At 44.2% G+C, this 17,558-nt stretch overlaps 1 protein-coding gene and 1 long non-coding RNA gene across 2 annotated transcripts; one reads left to right on the top strand and one right to left on the bottom strand.

The window, feature by feature from the left end:
- Window positions 1-1,298: 1,298 nt before the first annotated feature.
- Toll-7 (Toll-like receptor 7) lies at window positions 1,299-7,286 on the top strand. Its single transcript, XM_083093287.1, has one exon. The coding sequence runs from the start codon at window positions 1,464-1,466 to the stop codon at window positions 5,772-5,774; it is 4,311 nt and encodes a 1,436-aa protein (XP_082949413.1). The 5' UTR covers window positions 1,299-1,463; the 3' UTR covers window positions 5,775-7,286.
- A 6,004-nt stretch (window positions 7,287-13,290) lies between these two features.
- LOC145968836 (uncharacterized) lies at window positions 13,291-17,135 on the bottom strand. The gene is made up of 3 exons (XR_014437879.1): window positions 17,036-17,135; window positions 13,421-13,539; window positions 13,291-13,334 (listed from the first exon to the last, which is right to left on the bottom strand). It is a non-coding gene; the product is annotated as an uncharacterized LOC145968836 (long non-coding RNA).
- Window positions 17,136-17,558: the final 423 nt, after the last annotated feature.

The raw sequence follows: 17,558 nt of genomic DNA, 5'->3' as shown, positions 1-17,558 counted from the left end.
TATAAAAACGGATTATGAATATGGACCAAAGAATCGAAAAACGAGTATTATAGATATCAACATGGTAGCAACATAGTAACAATATATATTTCTCTCGGTACGATTTTACTTTAACCTTTTGTTTAGGAAAATTGTTTTTTAGCAATTAGCAATTAATAATTTCCGTGCCAGCACATTAATTATTGATTACGATTTTAATGCAATTCTCTCCATCTCTCTCTCTCTCTCTCTATGTATATATATTAGAATTTGTCGTTGGCCATTATACCGATTATACCGACAGCTATTCCCCTAGTCTCTCCTTTTTATAGACTCTTAAAATTTGAATACAATGAAAAAAGATTTTTGTTAATTTTTTGGAAAAATATTCCGGAATAAAGTCCCCGCTTCTCTGTTAATTATGTCTCTCCGGTCTGCTCCATCAGTTTTCATCGGCAACTCTAGTAAAGTGGCGCCCTCAAGCACCATCGGAGGGGTTGGGGGCCGCAACAGAGAGAATGCCGATGATGCGCGCTCAGGCGTCTACGACTGGATTCAGTGCTGGTGCTCGATGCGAGGTGAGTGCGCGCGCGACAGTGCAGCACGAGTACTTTGAATGCGAGCGCTCGTTTGTAGCCTGTTTTCGCTGATCGTTTGTCGGAAAAACATTCTCGCCACTGTGCATAATCGTCGAGACGAGGTCGGGAGGATTGATCCACGCGCCGCGAATAAACGCGAGAAAACGGAAACGCGCGCGCACTGCTATCCCGCAGGATTGAATATCGATAACGATATCCTTCGCGAAAGAGAAGAGAAAAGCTCGACGGGCGAGCACGATTGATAATAAACGATACGAGGGGTGGAGAGGATTTGCAAGTGAAACGCAGATGACGAAAGTGACGGTGTAACATTCTCCGGGACGGCAACGAGGTGGCTCACGGTGGTGACCAGCCTACGGATAAAGGGCGAGGGAAATGGGCCGCTCCGCATTTGATACGTGATACGAGGTGCGTGAGCGCGCGCGCGCGCGCGCGCGCTCCCTCCCTTCCGTAAGCTGCGCGTGTGTATGTGGCGTGCGTGTAAAGTCATCGTCGTGGTCGTCGTCGTCGTCGTCGTCGCCGTCGCCGCCGTCGTCGTCACCGTCGCCGTCGCCGTCGCCGTCGCCGTCGCCGTCGCTGCCGCCGTCGTCGTCGTCGCCGCCGCCGCCGCCGTTGCTGTCGTCGTCGTCGCGCCGTCTTCATCTTCACCGTCGTCGTCTTTACCGTCTTCTCCGTTACCATTGTGTCATTGTATGTCGCTGTTGTGTATCGCTCGTTAACACATGTGTGTGTGCCATTTGCATAAATGAAACAAGTGGAAGAAGAAAACTGCTGATTACTCCGAGATTGTCGAAGCGAGCGTCGTCGTCGTCGTCGCCCCTCGACTCGACGTTAACGAGTCAAGAATAAAGGGATAGCTCGTTTTTCGTGAAAACGCGACGCGACATGACGGCGAGGGGTGGTGTCGTCGCGGCGGCGGCGACGACGACGACGACAGCGACGACTACGATAATAACGATTACAGCAGCGTCGTCATTATCGTCGTCGTCGTCGTCGTCGTCGTCGTCGTCGTTGACAAGCGTGGCCACACCGTCGCGCCGTCTACTCGCGACGACGCTGCCGCTACTATTGTTGCTGCTAATGTCAACGCATCCTGGCCCGGCTGCGGCTTCCTGTCGGTGGACCAATGAGGCTGGAAACGACACCCGCTCGGCGGACTGCGCCCTTCGCGTGCTGGATCCCACGGCAATCGTCGCTTTAGCGCCGTCGCTGGACGGTGCGCTCAGATTGCGGATTCGCTGCAGCGACGTACATCATTTCGAGAGTAGCTTGAACGCACAGAGTTGGCAACGGCTCGCCGGCCTACACGAGCTTCACGTTCACGGCTGCAAAGTGTTGAGGATACCGGACGGTGCGTTTCAACCGTTGCTCGAGCTCAAGCGGCTCGTTGTGCAAACCTTCAACGCTGCCTGGGGCGCCGCCAAATATTTAGAGTTCGCGCCACGCTCTCTCCTAGGTCTTCGCGAGCTCCATACTCTTGAAATCGTCGAAAGCAACGTGCTGGCGTTGCCGCCTGATTTGCTTTGCGAACTGGATAATCTGCAGACCCTCAATCTCACCGGGAATCGTATTCGCGATGTCAGCGATATCGGTCTGAAGGTGCGTGGTGGCATCGACGCCGAGTCCTGTCGTGCCGACGTCCGGATTTTGGATCTATCGCGCAACGAGCTTCAACGATTGTCGGAAAACGGACCGCTAGTGAGCCTACGACAATTGCAGGAGCTGCACTTGCAACGCAACGTGATCGCCGAGATCGGCAAGAACGCCCTGGACGGGCTAACCGTGCTGCGCACCTTTAATGCCAGTCACAACGTCCTAGACTCCTTGCCCGAGGGCCTGTTTGCCAGCACGCGTGACCTGCGGGAAATACACCTGGCGCACAATGGACTACGGACGTTGCCACGGGGCGTATTTACTCGTCTCGAGCAGCTACTAGTTTTGAATCTCGCCAACAATCGCCTTGGCAGCGATCGCGTCGACGAGACCACCTTTCTCGGCCTAATTCGTCTCATCGTACTCGATCTGTCGTACAATCAACTTACGCATATCGACGCCCGGATGTTTAAGGATCTGTTTTTCTTACAGATTCTCGATTTACGCAACAATTCGATCGATCGTGTCGAAGGTAACGCCTTTCTGCCGCTCTACAATCTGCACACGCTCGAACTGTCGGACAACAAGCTCCATACCGTGGGAGCGCAGCTTTTTAACGGTCTTTTCGTCCTAAATCGCCTGACCATGTCCGGGAATTCGATCGCGAGTATCGACACAGTGGCATTTCGTAATTGTTCCGATCTTAAGGAATTGGATCTAAGCGGCAACGAGCTCACCGCCGTGCCGGATGCGTTACGCGATCTTGCCTTTCTCAAGACTTTGGACTTGGGTGAGAACCGGATCAACGAGTTCCACAACGGCTCTTTCCGTAATCTCCACCAGCTCACCGGTCTTCGTCTGATCGGCAACGACATTGGCAATCTGACGCGCGGCATGCTTTGGGATTTGCCGAATCTGCAGATTCTCAATCTGGCCCGTAACAAAGTGCAACACGTGGAGAGGCATGCGTTTGAACGCAACGTCAGACTCGAGGCTATTCGGTTAGACGGCAATTTTTTGTCGGACATTAACGGCGTATTCACCAGTATCACTAGTCTGCTGCTGCTAAATCTATCGGAGAATCACATAGAATGGTTCGATTACGCCTTTATACCGGGCAATCTTAAGTGGCTCGACATTCACGGCAACTTTATCGAGAGTCTTGGCAATTATTACAAGATTCGCGATTCCAAGGTCCGAACACTGGATGCCAGTCATAATCGCATTACCGAACTCTCGCCGCTGTCCGTGCCGGATAGCGTCGAGTTACTATTCATCAACAATAATTATATCAGCACCGTACGGCCTAATACGTTCGCCGACAAAGTGAATCTTACTCGGGTGGACATGTACGCCAACATGATCGAGACAATGGAATTGACGTCGCTGCTACTGACCAAGGTGCCGGAGAGTAAACCCCTGCCGGAGTTCTACATCGGGGGTAACCCGTTCAATTGCAATTGCTCGATGGATTGGCTACCGGCCATCAACAATCAGACTTCGACGAGAGAGTATCCGCGTGTCATGGACCTCGACAACGCCATGTGTCGTACCTCCGGGCCGCGGGGAGTCGCCATTGTACCGGCCTCGAGCGCCCGCTCGGAGCAATTCCTCTGTCGCTACGAAGCGCACTGTTTCGCTTTGTGCCACTGCTGCGATTTTGACGCCTGCGATTGCGAAATGACCTGTCCGGCCGGCTGCAAATGTTACAACGACCGCACATGGAACACGAACGCGGTCGATTGCTCGGGTCTCGGGGTCGAGGAGATTCCACGTAGAATACCAATGGACGCCACTGAAGTATACCTAGACGGCAATGTATTGCGAGAGTTGCAGAATCATGCTTTTATCGGTCGTAAAAATATGCGCGTGCTGTACGTAAATGCCAGTGGCATCGAATCCATCCAGAACCGTACGTTCAACGGTCTCAACAATTTACAGATTCTCCATCTCGAGGACAATCGGATACGCGAGCTCAAAGGCTTCGAATTTGAACGTTTGTCGCACTTGCGCGAGCTCTATTTGCAAAACAATGCGATCGGCTTTATCGGAAATCTTACGTTCCTGCCGCTGCGTTCGCTCGAGATTCTGAGATTGCACGGCAATCGACTGGTGACCTTCCCCGTATGGCAGGTCACACTCAACGCTCGATTGGTCGAGCTGTCGCTGGGCGGGAATCCGTGGTCCTGCCGCTGCAAGTTTCTGCAAGAGTTATCTTCGTGGGTATCGGACAACGCGCACAAAGTCATCGATGCCAGTGACGTATGGTGTTACTACGGCGGCGATGCTAGGCAGACGGCCTATCGACGTCGTCTAAACGTCAACGAGACCGCTTGCTCGGACTACTTCTCCCAAGGCGGCGTGATCGAAAGTATCATGGTGTCGGACTATTTGCCTCTAGTGGCCGCCACTCTTTCGGCCGTCCTTGTTCTCTTGGTGATCATAGTACTCGCCTTTGTGTTTCGCGAACCTGTCGGTGCCTGGGCATACTCGAAATACGGATTGCGCTTTTTGCGCGCCAAACCCGGCAAGACCGTCGTGACGACAGCGAGCATGGGCTCCGCGGCTGCCGTAGCCGTGGGTTGCTGCGACGCCGATCGCGATCGCGTGTACGACTGCTACGTTTGTTACAGCCCGAACGACGAGGACTTTGTATTACGATCGTTGGCGGTCGAGCTGGAACACGGCGCCGCCAATCTAAGACTCTGCCTCCATCACCGGGATTTGCCTTGCATTCTGCGCGCTTCCGCGCCCGCGCCCGCGGTCCTCGAGGCGGTGGACGCGTCCCGACGCGTGTTAATCGTGTTGACTCGCGATTTCCTCCAGACCGAGTGGTCGCGCTTCGAGTTTCGCGCGGCGCTGCACGAGGCTCTGCGCGGCCGTGCCTCCCAGCTGATCATCGTACAGGCCGGTCACGTCGGTATCGAGATCGAACGCGATCCCGAATTACGACCTTACCTGAGAACCGCGGCGCACATACTTACGTGGGGTGAGAAGAGGTTTTGGGAACGATTGAGATACGCCATACCACCGTCCGCGACTGCCGCCATTATCGCTACTAATACCACTACTGGCACTGCCGTTGCCGCCGGTGACGTATCCGTTGAAAGCAAATCCTCGCCACTCGTTTATAAACGTAACATCAACACTTATACGCTGGACGGTGGTATCGGTAGCCTCGAGAAAAGCAGCGTTTCGACTTTGCGCGGTGGTCAACGCGCCGCGCTCTTCAAGGATGCCTCTTCGGCGCTCATGTTGCAACACGCACCACCCGCTTATTCGTGCGGTGCCCCGCTTTCTCCCATATTATCGCAACAACAACAACAACAACAACAACAGCCGCCACCGCAATCGCTTTTGTCGTCGCCGGCGCAACCCAGGTTGACGGTCAATCACGCTTACCGAGACGCGATGCCGGCCGGTAGTCTCGTCACGACCGCTACGACCAACAGCATCGGCGAAGACCATAGGAGACCGTTGTCCGAGCACATCTACTCGTCCATCGATTCGGACTATTCCACCCTCGAGAGGACCGCCTGGAGGCAACAGCAACCGCCACCTTCACCGCCCCCGCCCTCCTCCGGACAGGCCTATCTAGTTTAGCTCCGTCGTGTCCGTCGCGTCGTTGATTTTTGACTCTCGTAACGATGAGATGGCTCGTTCTCGAATGGTTGTGCTGAATCTTGCGTTCGTGATTCGACCGCGACACCGTCGTCGCGATCTCGACGTCGATTTCGACAGACTATGAATTCTCGAAGACGTTGGACGCGTATCGAGCCACAGATCCTCGCGAGACACGTGTGTACATAACTCGGAGACGTTGTCGCGAAGCGAGAGGGACAGAGTGTCTACGTATCGTAATTATCCGTGAAGACTTTGGAGATGTGATAATGGATTGCCCGTTTTTTGTCTGACGATATACGATAACTTTTCTTTTCCGTCACTGTAATGTGATTGTCGCATTTTTCTTCTGGCCCTTTTTGTTTTTTTTTTTTTTTTTTTTTCCCACCATCTCTCTTCGCTCTTCGTCTGACGTAATAAGATTTTCCTCCTTGCGTATGCGCATCCTCGAAATAATTGTGAATAACTTTTCGCGAAAATACGCTTTGTTTAGATGTATAGTTTGGTTGTTCCTTTATGAACACAAATTAATTTTTTCACAACAAAAATATATATATGTTGATATAATTCGTAAATTTTCCAGTTGTATTCCATTGTGAATTGAAAATTTCTACAAATTAAAAGCGTACGATGAAAAAAGGTTAAATTTCTTGTATTTACTTTTATATATGATTTCTCTTTATATTGTTATAATCTTCATTTATTTTGAACGATTTATTAAGAAACTATCTCTTTGCCTCCTCTTGACATTGAATATTAAAATATAATTTGTAATTTTTCCGATAAGAATATAAATCAATTCGAAATTGATATACATAAGGATAAAGTAAGAGTTTTCAGACACTTTGCTTATTTTATCCGATTATATTCCAGCGAGCGCGAATACGCGCAAGAATCTCTTCTCGTGATCGTATACAAGTCATCAAGCTGTCCCTTTCGCGGCAGATTTTACTCTTGTGTAAATACTTACTTCTACTTACTGCGAACTCGTGTAAATATGCTACTATGCGGTACATCTGTACATACAATGTACGTACACTGTACATTGTGCGTGCGTGCGTGCGGGCGTATGTGTGTGTGTGTGTGTGTGTCTGTGTGTCTGTGTAAATACATACATGTAATTGACATGCGTCACATTTCGCCGCGTAATAGGATCATGATGCTAGCTTGGATTCTGAATTTCCGATTAAATGAATGACTTTTTGTAATTTTATATATCCGCGAAAAAAAGGAGAAGAAAATATGATTGTACGATATGTAAATATGTATATTGAATACACACCCTTTATTGCTGCGCCTCGTGTAAGATACTGTTTGTCGCGTGAAAGAGAGGGTAAGAAATGAAGAGTGAGAAACAAAAACGAGAGGCATGCGCCCGCGATCCGTCGAGTATAAAACATGCAAACGTTTGCGCATGTGTCGTGAAACTCTCTTAACTGTATACTTGACTTATTTAAAACATGTGAATAAATTTATAAAATACGTTATTACTTATATGTTCGCAATATATGCCTTATATCTTGATTCTGACAACGACGCGTCAAAACTTGAATTTCTTTTGAACAATTTGGGTCAAAATTCTATATATAATTTAATATATCGTAATGTTAGAAAAAATTTGCAAAATTACAGTTATATTTATAAAGTTTGAACGTGTGCTGTATTTTTATAGACAGAAAGTGTGCACAAAAGAGATATGTGCACATAGTAAATGGATAAATTTAACCGTCTCCATCCATCTTTAATGTTATCTATTGTAGCATTGTGTCGAGAATTTTGTTATTCGCAATGTGTTTGTATTAAATTATTTCGTACAAAGATAAAATAATAAACACAATATGACGCATTTGGAACTGAGGGCAGTTGATGAATGGAAACGATCTAATTTTACGAATGCATCGATACATTTTAATTCGAATATACGAGATTAATGTGACAAAATATATATTTTTATCCTACATTTATCGTTTGATACACATACACGCGTAAAATTATAAATAGACTTTTCTTAAACTATAAAAAAATTTTAAAACAAACTTTGAGCTTTCTACAACAATTATATAAATATATAGCAACGAGCTTACGCGAACGCACGAGGAACATGTGCAACTTTATAAAGAGTGTCTTTCGTTTGAAGGAACAAGTTAAAGTTGCTTTTTTTCGCGAATCGAGTTGTGACCAAATTTAAATTGATCGAAAGAGAAAGAGAGCGGGAAGGAGAAAAAGAAACGGAGAAAGAAAACTCATTTTTCCACATTTCGCGCTACGATTGGTTAAAATATTCGCATAAATGCATTATACGAGCACAGGAAAGAGAGAGCAATGTGAGCAACTGTATTGTTTCGCATACACCATATTTCTCTCTCTCTCTCTCTCTCTCTCTCTCTATCGTTACCTATATATCGCGGCGCGTGGCTATATAGATCGCGAACGGAACATTGATCCTAGTCAGCGGCGCCGCGCACTCACTGCACACCATCTGCACACTTACATTATTAATGCACCTACGACCGCCATAGCGGCCCATACCCGCGGAGGTGTATATTTCTGTTGTTTGCGAAATCTTTCCGCGACTGAATATAAACATCGGGGATATCGTACGTCGAAGATTCGCAATCTGCAATTTCATTCCGACTATTAAATTTTACAGTTATGTTCGCTTTTTAGAGCCTTTAAGAAAGAGAGAGAGAGAGAGAGAGAGAGAGAAATCTAGTTGCAACTTTATATTGGAAATTGGAGAGGTTGAAGTGATTAAAAATAATAAATTAAGTTTGATAAGCGCATCTTATTCTTCAGATGATTACATAATTACATAATTTGAAGTGGATTTTACTCCAAATTTATATGATAAATTTATATGTTGATTGACTTTGACGTTTATTTAATTTATTTGTTGGACTTTGTGCATCAATTTTAATGATGAAATATTTCAATTTAACAGTGATAATGAACAAATATAAGCTAACGAGATTTAAAAAAATTCGAAATATTTAGTTGATATTGTAAAAGATATTACGTTTCATCGAATTGGCACGGGAAATATAATACTAGTTTTATCGAAAGGAAATATATTAATGGCGAAATAACCTGAACCTCTAAACAATATTCTTTATTCGTGCGCGCAATTATCATTGCTGTCGTAGGTGCTGTGCCATGCAAGGCGGTACGCGAAAAACACATACGTGATACTTAAAGAAATATGGTTTCCTCTCTACGGATCTCTCCGTATCCTAGCGCAAGTGACCGCACTCGGAACCAGTTTGCCCGCCTTGCTATGGAATGTAAGAGGACGGCTGTAATTATTTGCAGCGCGTAGCTGCTGGCCGCGCCGCGATCGAATCTAGGCTGGGTAAGATCGCCTCCCTGTGTATGATCTCGATCCTTGCGGTACATGTATCCCGACGGTTGTCCCGATTTCCACGTCTCGCGATAGACTTTCATTGTATTCGACAACGCCTTCTTTCCTTCCTTTGCTATCGGATCCACATTAAGGAACATGATTCGTCCATAATTTGCGAGCACTTTGCCGACCTTTTTTGCGACTTTTTTACTTCAAGTTTATACATTTCCAATCTAAAATATAATTATATTTCAGTTTCTAATGTGCTCTTTCCCATCTTTTAATTACCGGAGCACTGGTTTCTTTGATAAATCAAGGTAAAAGTAGATAGTAATATGCATGAAATTATTATGCCAGTAACGGTTTGCTCTTTTTCTTTTTTTAGGTAAACACATTTGGTAAACACATTTGGATATCTTGCACGCGATTAACCCGAGAAAATATACAAGATCTCGAAACATATTTATCATATTATTACCATGATTTATTAATAATATTTCTTTAACTGCTCTCGTGTACCGAGATGTAAAAGAGGACAAAGTCGACGTATATATTAATCAAATTATTATGATGACGAGATCTCGTCACACACAAATGAGTTTATAATAATTAACTATTGCATTTATAAATACATGCAGATTTAAGAAAATTTCCATATTTCTAAAATGTTGCTCCGACGCCTTTAATTATATCGTTAACTCGAACAACAAGGATAGTATTCTTATAGCTGTTTCCTCGTATACATGAAAATTAATCTTTTAATGCTATGAAGAAAATAGATTTCGTTTCTTTTTTTTTTAATCGTAAAATTCTTTTTCAAGTTCTCAACATCTCTTTCTCTCTTTCTTTCTTGCAATGATTGGCGTGGATACGACTGCGCGCGAGAGAGAAGGAGAATCCATAGCAATACGCTTGAGCGTCCTCGAGATATTCGCGAAAACACCTTTCACTGGCTATCGAGAATGGATGGGCGCCAAGCATCGGCATCAGCGTCGGCGTCAAGTTCGTTATTTGGGTCGTTCTTGCGAAACACCATTCAGGGCTGTCTTCGTCGGCCTTGACAAGTGTCCGATTTTAGCGACATAATCGACGATTCAAAAAGATGCTCCATTCTTCGAGACGAGGAGATTGAACCTATCGAGCAAATTGTGTTTCGAATAATTTTGAATTTTACAAATGAAAATGTTTACGCGGACGATATATCTAATTAAATCATAATCGCGCGCGAAATGCCTTTATTTACGACTACGCTTAACGCGCGTAATGCGCAACTAGTTGAACGAGCTTTAAACGTTATTGAGATAACGTTGATTGTATACGAGCTTTTAACGTAACAAAAGATCATGCAATAATGTCTCTCACACTTGTGAGCTTTAGTTGATGGCTGATGAACTTGTGCGTTCGCGAGTTATATTATGTGCCTACAGGATGTTGTGGGTGTAAAGATAGTTGACGCGAAAATGTATCAACTTAAGTAGTAGGCCAAATGAGAACCATGTAATAACTTATACTCGTTCGTTCACCTTTTTTATCCCGTAGAAAAAAGTAACGAGAACCATTGGTTTACTTTTCTTAAACGGTTGATCGAAACATGACTATAAGCGAGCGTTTCGCTGCTTGACACAAATCTCTTCTCCGAGTAAACCTAGACATTAAGCCACGTGTTCGATAATCGAGCTCGAGATAGCCAGATTCATTTTTCGATCCATCCTGCACGCGCTATGAATCTCCTCGCTAATTAAATCTCTACCGCTTTAATCGTTGCACCGATCGAAAAGAAGAGTTTGATTTCGATTCTCCCAAGTCGTGGCGAGCTGATTAAATCGTTTTTACGAGAACGCGTCGCTCACGTTTAGAGTCGCTTAAAAGGGGCGAAAAAAGGGACACGAAAAGTGTAGAAAAACGTTACCTACCTACCTACCTACCTACCTACCTGATGAGAACGCATGCGCGCACTTTAAATCCGTTCGTGCGCTCTCTCTCTCTCTCTCTCTCAACACGCACGAATAAACGACGATGACCGATGATACCGAGCCGCGCTCGTTCGCGGACTCGCTTGCGTGTGACACGTCGCAGTCTCTTGCACGGATATACATATATATACATATATACTCGGACGTCGTTTTCCTGTAGCGAGGTAAAGTCGAGCGAGATATCGTGCGCGGGTTTTGTGACTTGCGTGACGACTGCCATGTTTGCAGAGAGAGAACTTTAACGCGCGACTCTCGTTTCTCGTTGCCCCGCGTGCCCCGCGTGCCCCGCTCTCGCGAGACTCCCGTCCTCCCTTTATCACCACCCTCCTCTTACCATCTCGCTTCCCGCCAGTTGCGCCATCGCGCTAGCTCGCTTCGCATGCATGCAACATAGTCGCCCCCCTGTGTCCTTCCGCTCCCTTCCCCTCCCCCCTCGCTCTTTCCCATTCTTTCCGCCTCCGTTCACGTCAAGTTGTATCCCTCCTTTACCCTCCCTTTCCCGCTTCGCGCACCCGCGCCTACTTAAACGTGTACCGGCGAACCCGGTAATTTCGCGCAAAACTACCATCACCATCGTACAGCCATCGTTTCTCTCTCTCTCTTTCTCACTTCCTCCCTCTTTTTTGCCCATAATAAATTTGCCCCTCTTTGAGGACGATGCGACCATCTTTTTCTCTCTTTTGCTCTTTCCCTTGCGCTTGTTCCTTTTACGATATACCGCTACGAGCTACGAGCTACACATTGTTACGGAGCTACCCCAAGAGGGACGAAACGCATACACCACGTGTCTACACGCGATACACTGCCATCTGCACGCTTCGTCGTCTTTCGGTGTCGGTGTCGATGTCGATGTCGATGTCGATTTCAGCGTCAGCGTCGCCTAGCAGTTTGGGTTTAGGTATTCGTCCTCGTTGGAAACCGTAGAGCGACGTCGGAGAGCGCACGCTCGTCCTTTCGTTTCTTCAATTCTATTAAAAGATTATTGTCTACCCTTATCCCCGACGTCGATCGCGCGCGGGCGCGCGCGCGGCGACTCTTCGCCCTTATCGCGGGAGGGCTCGCTCTCAACCCTTCCGGCCCGGCAAACACTCGACCGCCCACGCAACACGAAAAGCGTACCGCTCGTACGTCTTCGTTTGCCCGCTCGCTCGTACGTGGCCATCGTCGATGGCTCTTTACGATTAATCAGTCGGGCAAACCGGGTTCGGATAAGAACTACATGCATAGGAAGAGGCGTAGGGAGAATAGGGGGCGAACCAATATGTAGCGCCTTTTTCCAGGAAATGAAAAAAATCCTAATTATTACTATAATATGTACTTTTGCGATATCGATATATTTCGCGCGCGTATCGTTAATTATATACCATTCTTTACACCTTCTTCATTGCTAATCACAACTGAGAGCTTTTATTGATAACTCGGTCGATTTAACGTGTCCAAGTAAAAACTTTTTTATTTCGATGTCGCACAACGCTTGAAAATGAAAGCCGTGCTTTTCTACTTTGAAATTAAAAATAAATGAGACAAGATGGAAGTTTTACCTCTTTCTTTCTCCAAATTTCATGTTTCTCGCATGCTTATTAATATTGTGACACACATATATTATTTGCAATACATTTGTATCTTATAATTATATTTATTTAATCATACGTATACTTACAATTTATTGATATCCGACGTACAATCCGAGCAATTTTTTTAAATTGGGAAGAATTATATGTAATATATTATTTATTTATATAAAACGTACACATATGTGTGTGTGTCGTGTTCGTCGTGTGTTTTATTTACCTGGCTACACAATTTTTTTATATTCACTTTTTATATCTTACAAAGAACGTGATGTAACAAAGTATTGTTAATTGCAGCAACCTGAAAAAGAAAGAAAAAAAAATTACACACAAGTTTCTTTTTTACCGATTTATTAATATTCTACATATATATCACGTACATGATACAATTTTTTTATATAAAGTATTATAAATTTGATATCTGACCTACTTATTTACATCGCGTCAATACACGTTTCAACACAAGGTAAGAAAATTTCCTCAAATTCCAATAAAGATGGACAGATGAATAGATGGACAGATAGATGAGAGAGAGAGAGAGAGAGAGACTTTAAAAAATTTCCGCAATGCACATACATCCTCTTGCTTCTCTCCCCGGTTAGAATAACCTAGCAGTCCTTGTCGCAGCGCCTATGGAGGTGGGCGAACGGGCAGCGATCTAAACTAGAAGGTTTCGCGCTGCGTGACCTGTCACCGTGAGCGTTGCTAGATTTATACGCGGACGCTAAGTTGTCGCATATTTACCCCCTCATCGAGTTGTTGCCCCGCGCTTGTTCCGTCACCACCCGTACCTGCCTGCCCTGCCTTCGCGAACCTGTCTGTCTGACGGAACCCGGTGCACTACAAGTGGCCTACGTCTTCCTCTGCGGTGTGTGAAATTTATTTAATTATACATTTGTGGGAAAGAGACAAATATTTTACTTGTAGACAAAAACACACACATTTATTATTATTTTGCTGTATTATTTTAGAGAGAAAGAGAGAAAATGAATTATGTAATAATTACACAATTACAAATTTAATATATTAATATGTAATTAAATAACATGCCGAGATGTAATTAAACAATAGCAAGCAATCAGCGAGATAAAAAATATCAAATTAATCTGAAAAATTTCGTTTTTCATTATAATTTTGTTACTCGTCCTTTTTTTTCTTTTTACATCAGAGAGGACTATAATATATAGGAACGAAATTAATAAATTAATAAAATTTTCAGACATTTTTTCTTTATTTCCATCTCTTTATAAATGGGACAAATATTCCTATCTCTTTCTAAAGGGACTCCTAAATTGTCACAATGACCGAGGCCGACAAAGCGATAGACTATTCGACGCCGACTCCAGACACTGTCACACGACGATGACTCTTTTTTTCTTTCGCATTCAACTGGACGTGGAGTCACGCCGAGTAGGCGCGCGCTTATAACGCGGTCAGGTGAGCTGGTCTGCCGACCCAACATGCATCGACCACCTGTATAAGGTAGTTTCATAAGGTTTGCATCAAGAGCATATTGCTCAGCAAACCGAGGTTGACTCATACTTGAAAACATAACGAATAATCTCTATAAACTTATATTAAATTTATCCTTTTTCCCCTACAAAATTTCGTAATCTATTTTCTAGGCGTGTTTTATTTTTATAAATACTATTAATGCTATTAAAATCGCATACACAAAAATTCATTTTAATAAGTAAAATTTTTTAAATTAAAAAATGTTTTAGTTGCATGTATAAGTACAACAACGTATCCTACTAATTTTCAGGTATGTTTCATTATAATCTTAAAGCGATAAGAGTGAAACGTTTTTGCTGGTCGCGAAAAAATGTTGAAAGCATTTTTATGGTATATGTAAATTTTATTTTATATATATATAACAAATTAAAAATAATGGAATCTAAGAATATTAATTGGCATTTATATTGCTATGTGAAATTTGAAAAAAAAATGACATTTAATTTTTGTTAGCCGTTTCTAAATTTATACGAAAATATATTTCTAAAACTCAAGATGCAAACCTTGTACGAAACACCGCATTATATTTTCCAAGCTCCAGCGACTATTGAACGGAGAGATCACGCAGTGAATCTATCGTCCTTTTGTAGCGGCGGGTGCTGTCCAACTCGGGACAATAAATATCCCCATCGATGGTGAGAGATGGGAAAGGGAAGACATCGTGTCGGATAACGAGATATTGTTACTTGTTAGGCCGTATTTGAAAATGGATAGGAAAGAGAGAGACAGAGGGGCAACGCTAACACATTTTGGGGAATTATGTAAATGGAACCTTGTAAAATCTAACTCCCCACAGGCTTCTCTTGTCCCTCTCTTTCTCTTCCGGAGGATAAAGTTTGGTGTTAACGTTACGGAAGCGCGTAAAGTGGAACGCGCGAATTCGTCCGCGTCGACTTTCATTCAAACTTAGTTTGCGAGGAATTTACGAAATTGTAATTCTACGGAATGTGTATACCCCGTGGAATTTTTCTTTTTTTCTCTCTCTCTCTCGAATGACAAATTTGCCATCGCTTTGCTTCGAGATATCTTTATTTTCGCTCCGACAATTTTTGTTTAAAATTAATTTTTACCATGATGTCTTTTGATCAATTTTCACGCGTGTGTGCTATACAATCAAAGACAACTAACCCAACTTATTGTACGCGTACTTTTCGAAATACGCTCTAAAGTCTTGCCTTATCTGTAATACGATCTATGTACGTATGTATACATATGTATAATAGATGAGAATAATACGATAAGAGACACAACACACGTGTGTTTGCCATTCGTTTATCTCGTTATTCTTGTATTAAATAAGATCGCTTCTGCAAGCGAGCATTTTTTTTATTACTTTTTCGAGATTCAAAAGATGCTCGTATACAAATGTATATCGAAATTTTTTCATCTTCGTTTTCATGACAATTCATTAATATAGAATTAACAATTTAGAACAAACAATTTTATTCGTTAAAATTCTTCTCGCGGAATTATACATATCGTACTGCCAACGACATGGAAATAGGTGTTGAAAAAATGATTAAAAAATATTGAAATATTGTGCTTATTCAACTGCAAATAAGTTTCGTTAATGTCCAGTAATTTTTTAAAGAACTATAATATTTCGATTTTTAATTTTAGCCTTTAATTTCTTTACAATTGAACATCATCACGAGCGCAATGATGGTATTTTACATATTTGTGAATATCATTAAACGAGATAAAAAAAATTATATCATCACATTACTCTCGCCAACTGTTTGCTCGATAAAACACACGCCGAGTACTGTTTTCGAGATTCGCAAATCTGCAATACGATACCGCATCGTTTCAGTTGACGTTCCAATGATCAATATTCCGCGAGTCATAATAAAATGTACCGTCGTGAAAGTGACACTCGGCTATCGATGAAAATTTTCTGAGTCACTTCTGAGTCAGAGACACAAGGATGGCGGCGAGGGATGGCGAAGGGAAGGGTCTAGGACACTAGGGACAAGCAAAGGAGTGCTCGAAGGGACGACGAAACAAGGCGGTTCGAGCCTCAACCAAGTGATACTCTTCGGGGGGAAGGAGAGAAGAGATACTTTCGACTGGGCTGATGTCGCGACGAAAAAAAAAGAGGTGAGAAGAAGACGAGAAGGAGGAGAAGAGAAGAAGGGAGAAACGTTGAATCCTGCTCCGGTTTCCCGGCTACCGTCCTCGTCGTCGTCGTCATCGTTCGATGCGTATCTCCTCGCGTGTATGTGTATGTGTGTGTGTGCGTGTGTGCGTATGTGCGTGTGCATGTGTGCGCGCGCATTTATACACATATACATTTGTGCGAGTACCATACCATACAGCGCTCATACTGACATGTCAATGTCGTAACTGGAAGAAAAATTGATCAAGTTTATAATAAATATGACACTTGTTAACTCTTACAAGGCCAAATGATTTTTCACGCCGAAATATTTCACTCTTAGCGACAGAAGAAACGCGTGTATTCATCGACTTGGTAGAATCCCAACCTTTATCGCAATGCTCTTTATTTGCTTTATATATGTATAATTTAAAATTACAATTGGATTATACCTTATATATACTTGGAAAATACAACTGGATAATAAGATTTTGGTGGATATACGCAGAATAGATTCGTGCATCTTTCGCAACAATGGAAATGAGACAGTCTCGTCTCGTTACGTTAGATTAGGTTTATTTTTCTTGCGTCTTTACGCAAAAATGAAAAGTGAAATTTATAAAAATTATATACGGCGCGCGCGCGCGCGCGCGCACGTTGAGCAACGTCTGTTTTAAGATATAGAGACACATGTCGAAGAAGGCGCGCGCTCATCTAGTTACGGTACTGCGTACAATCGTACATACGTTTCGGGTCGGCTTTGTTCGAAAACAAGCTCCGGATCGCGTACACCGTTGGCGTCGAAATATTCTACGAAACGCGTTAAGAGCCAGGACTGGCCGGAGGTTCTCGGAGGTTTAGATGCGCGTGATAGCGCGATCCACGGCACGTCGTATCCTCGCGGAAGGTTGGAGCGCGCGAGGCGAGAAGAGGGACGCGCACGAAAAGAAGGATGAGGTCGCGCGGCGTAGGAAGGGGTAACTCGTGGGTATACACCCTACGATGGAGTAGGTATGCGGGAGTCCGCTTTCTCGATCGGCACGGATAGAATGGCGGGTGTGGTACGTGACTATGCGCGCGCGATAGAAGGAGAAGGTCGAAAAGATGGGCCCGGACGAGTAAGCGGGCAAAGGAGAGAAGAGATGGGAGACGGGGTGACGGGGTAGCGTAAAGCAAGAGAGCTACCGGAGAGCCGCGAGAGGATGCGTTGGTTCCGTTATCGACCTGCAACAGGGCGTGCCTCTCGCGCGCGCTCTCTCGCTCTCGTTC

Source organism: Camponotus vicinus, unplaced genomic scaffold, assembly GCF_025532165.1.
Source record: "Camponotus vicinus isolate PSW18456_S1 unplaced genomic scaffold, iyCamVici1.0 SCAF_3, whole genome shotgun sequence".
Taxonomy (NCBI): Eukaryota; Metazoa; Arthropoda; class Insecta; order Hymenoptera; family Formicidae; genus Camponotus; species Camponotus vicinus.
The sequence above is the reverse complement of the archived record's forward strand: the minus strand, read 5'-3'. Positions and strand labels throughout refer to the sequence as shown.

Excerpts from the sequence above, each read along its gene's own strand:
- Toll-7 (XM_083093287.1), top strand. The coding sequence starts at position 1,464 with ATGACGGCGAGGGGTGGTGTCGTCGCGGCGGCGGCGACGACGACGACG.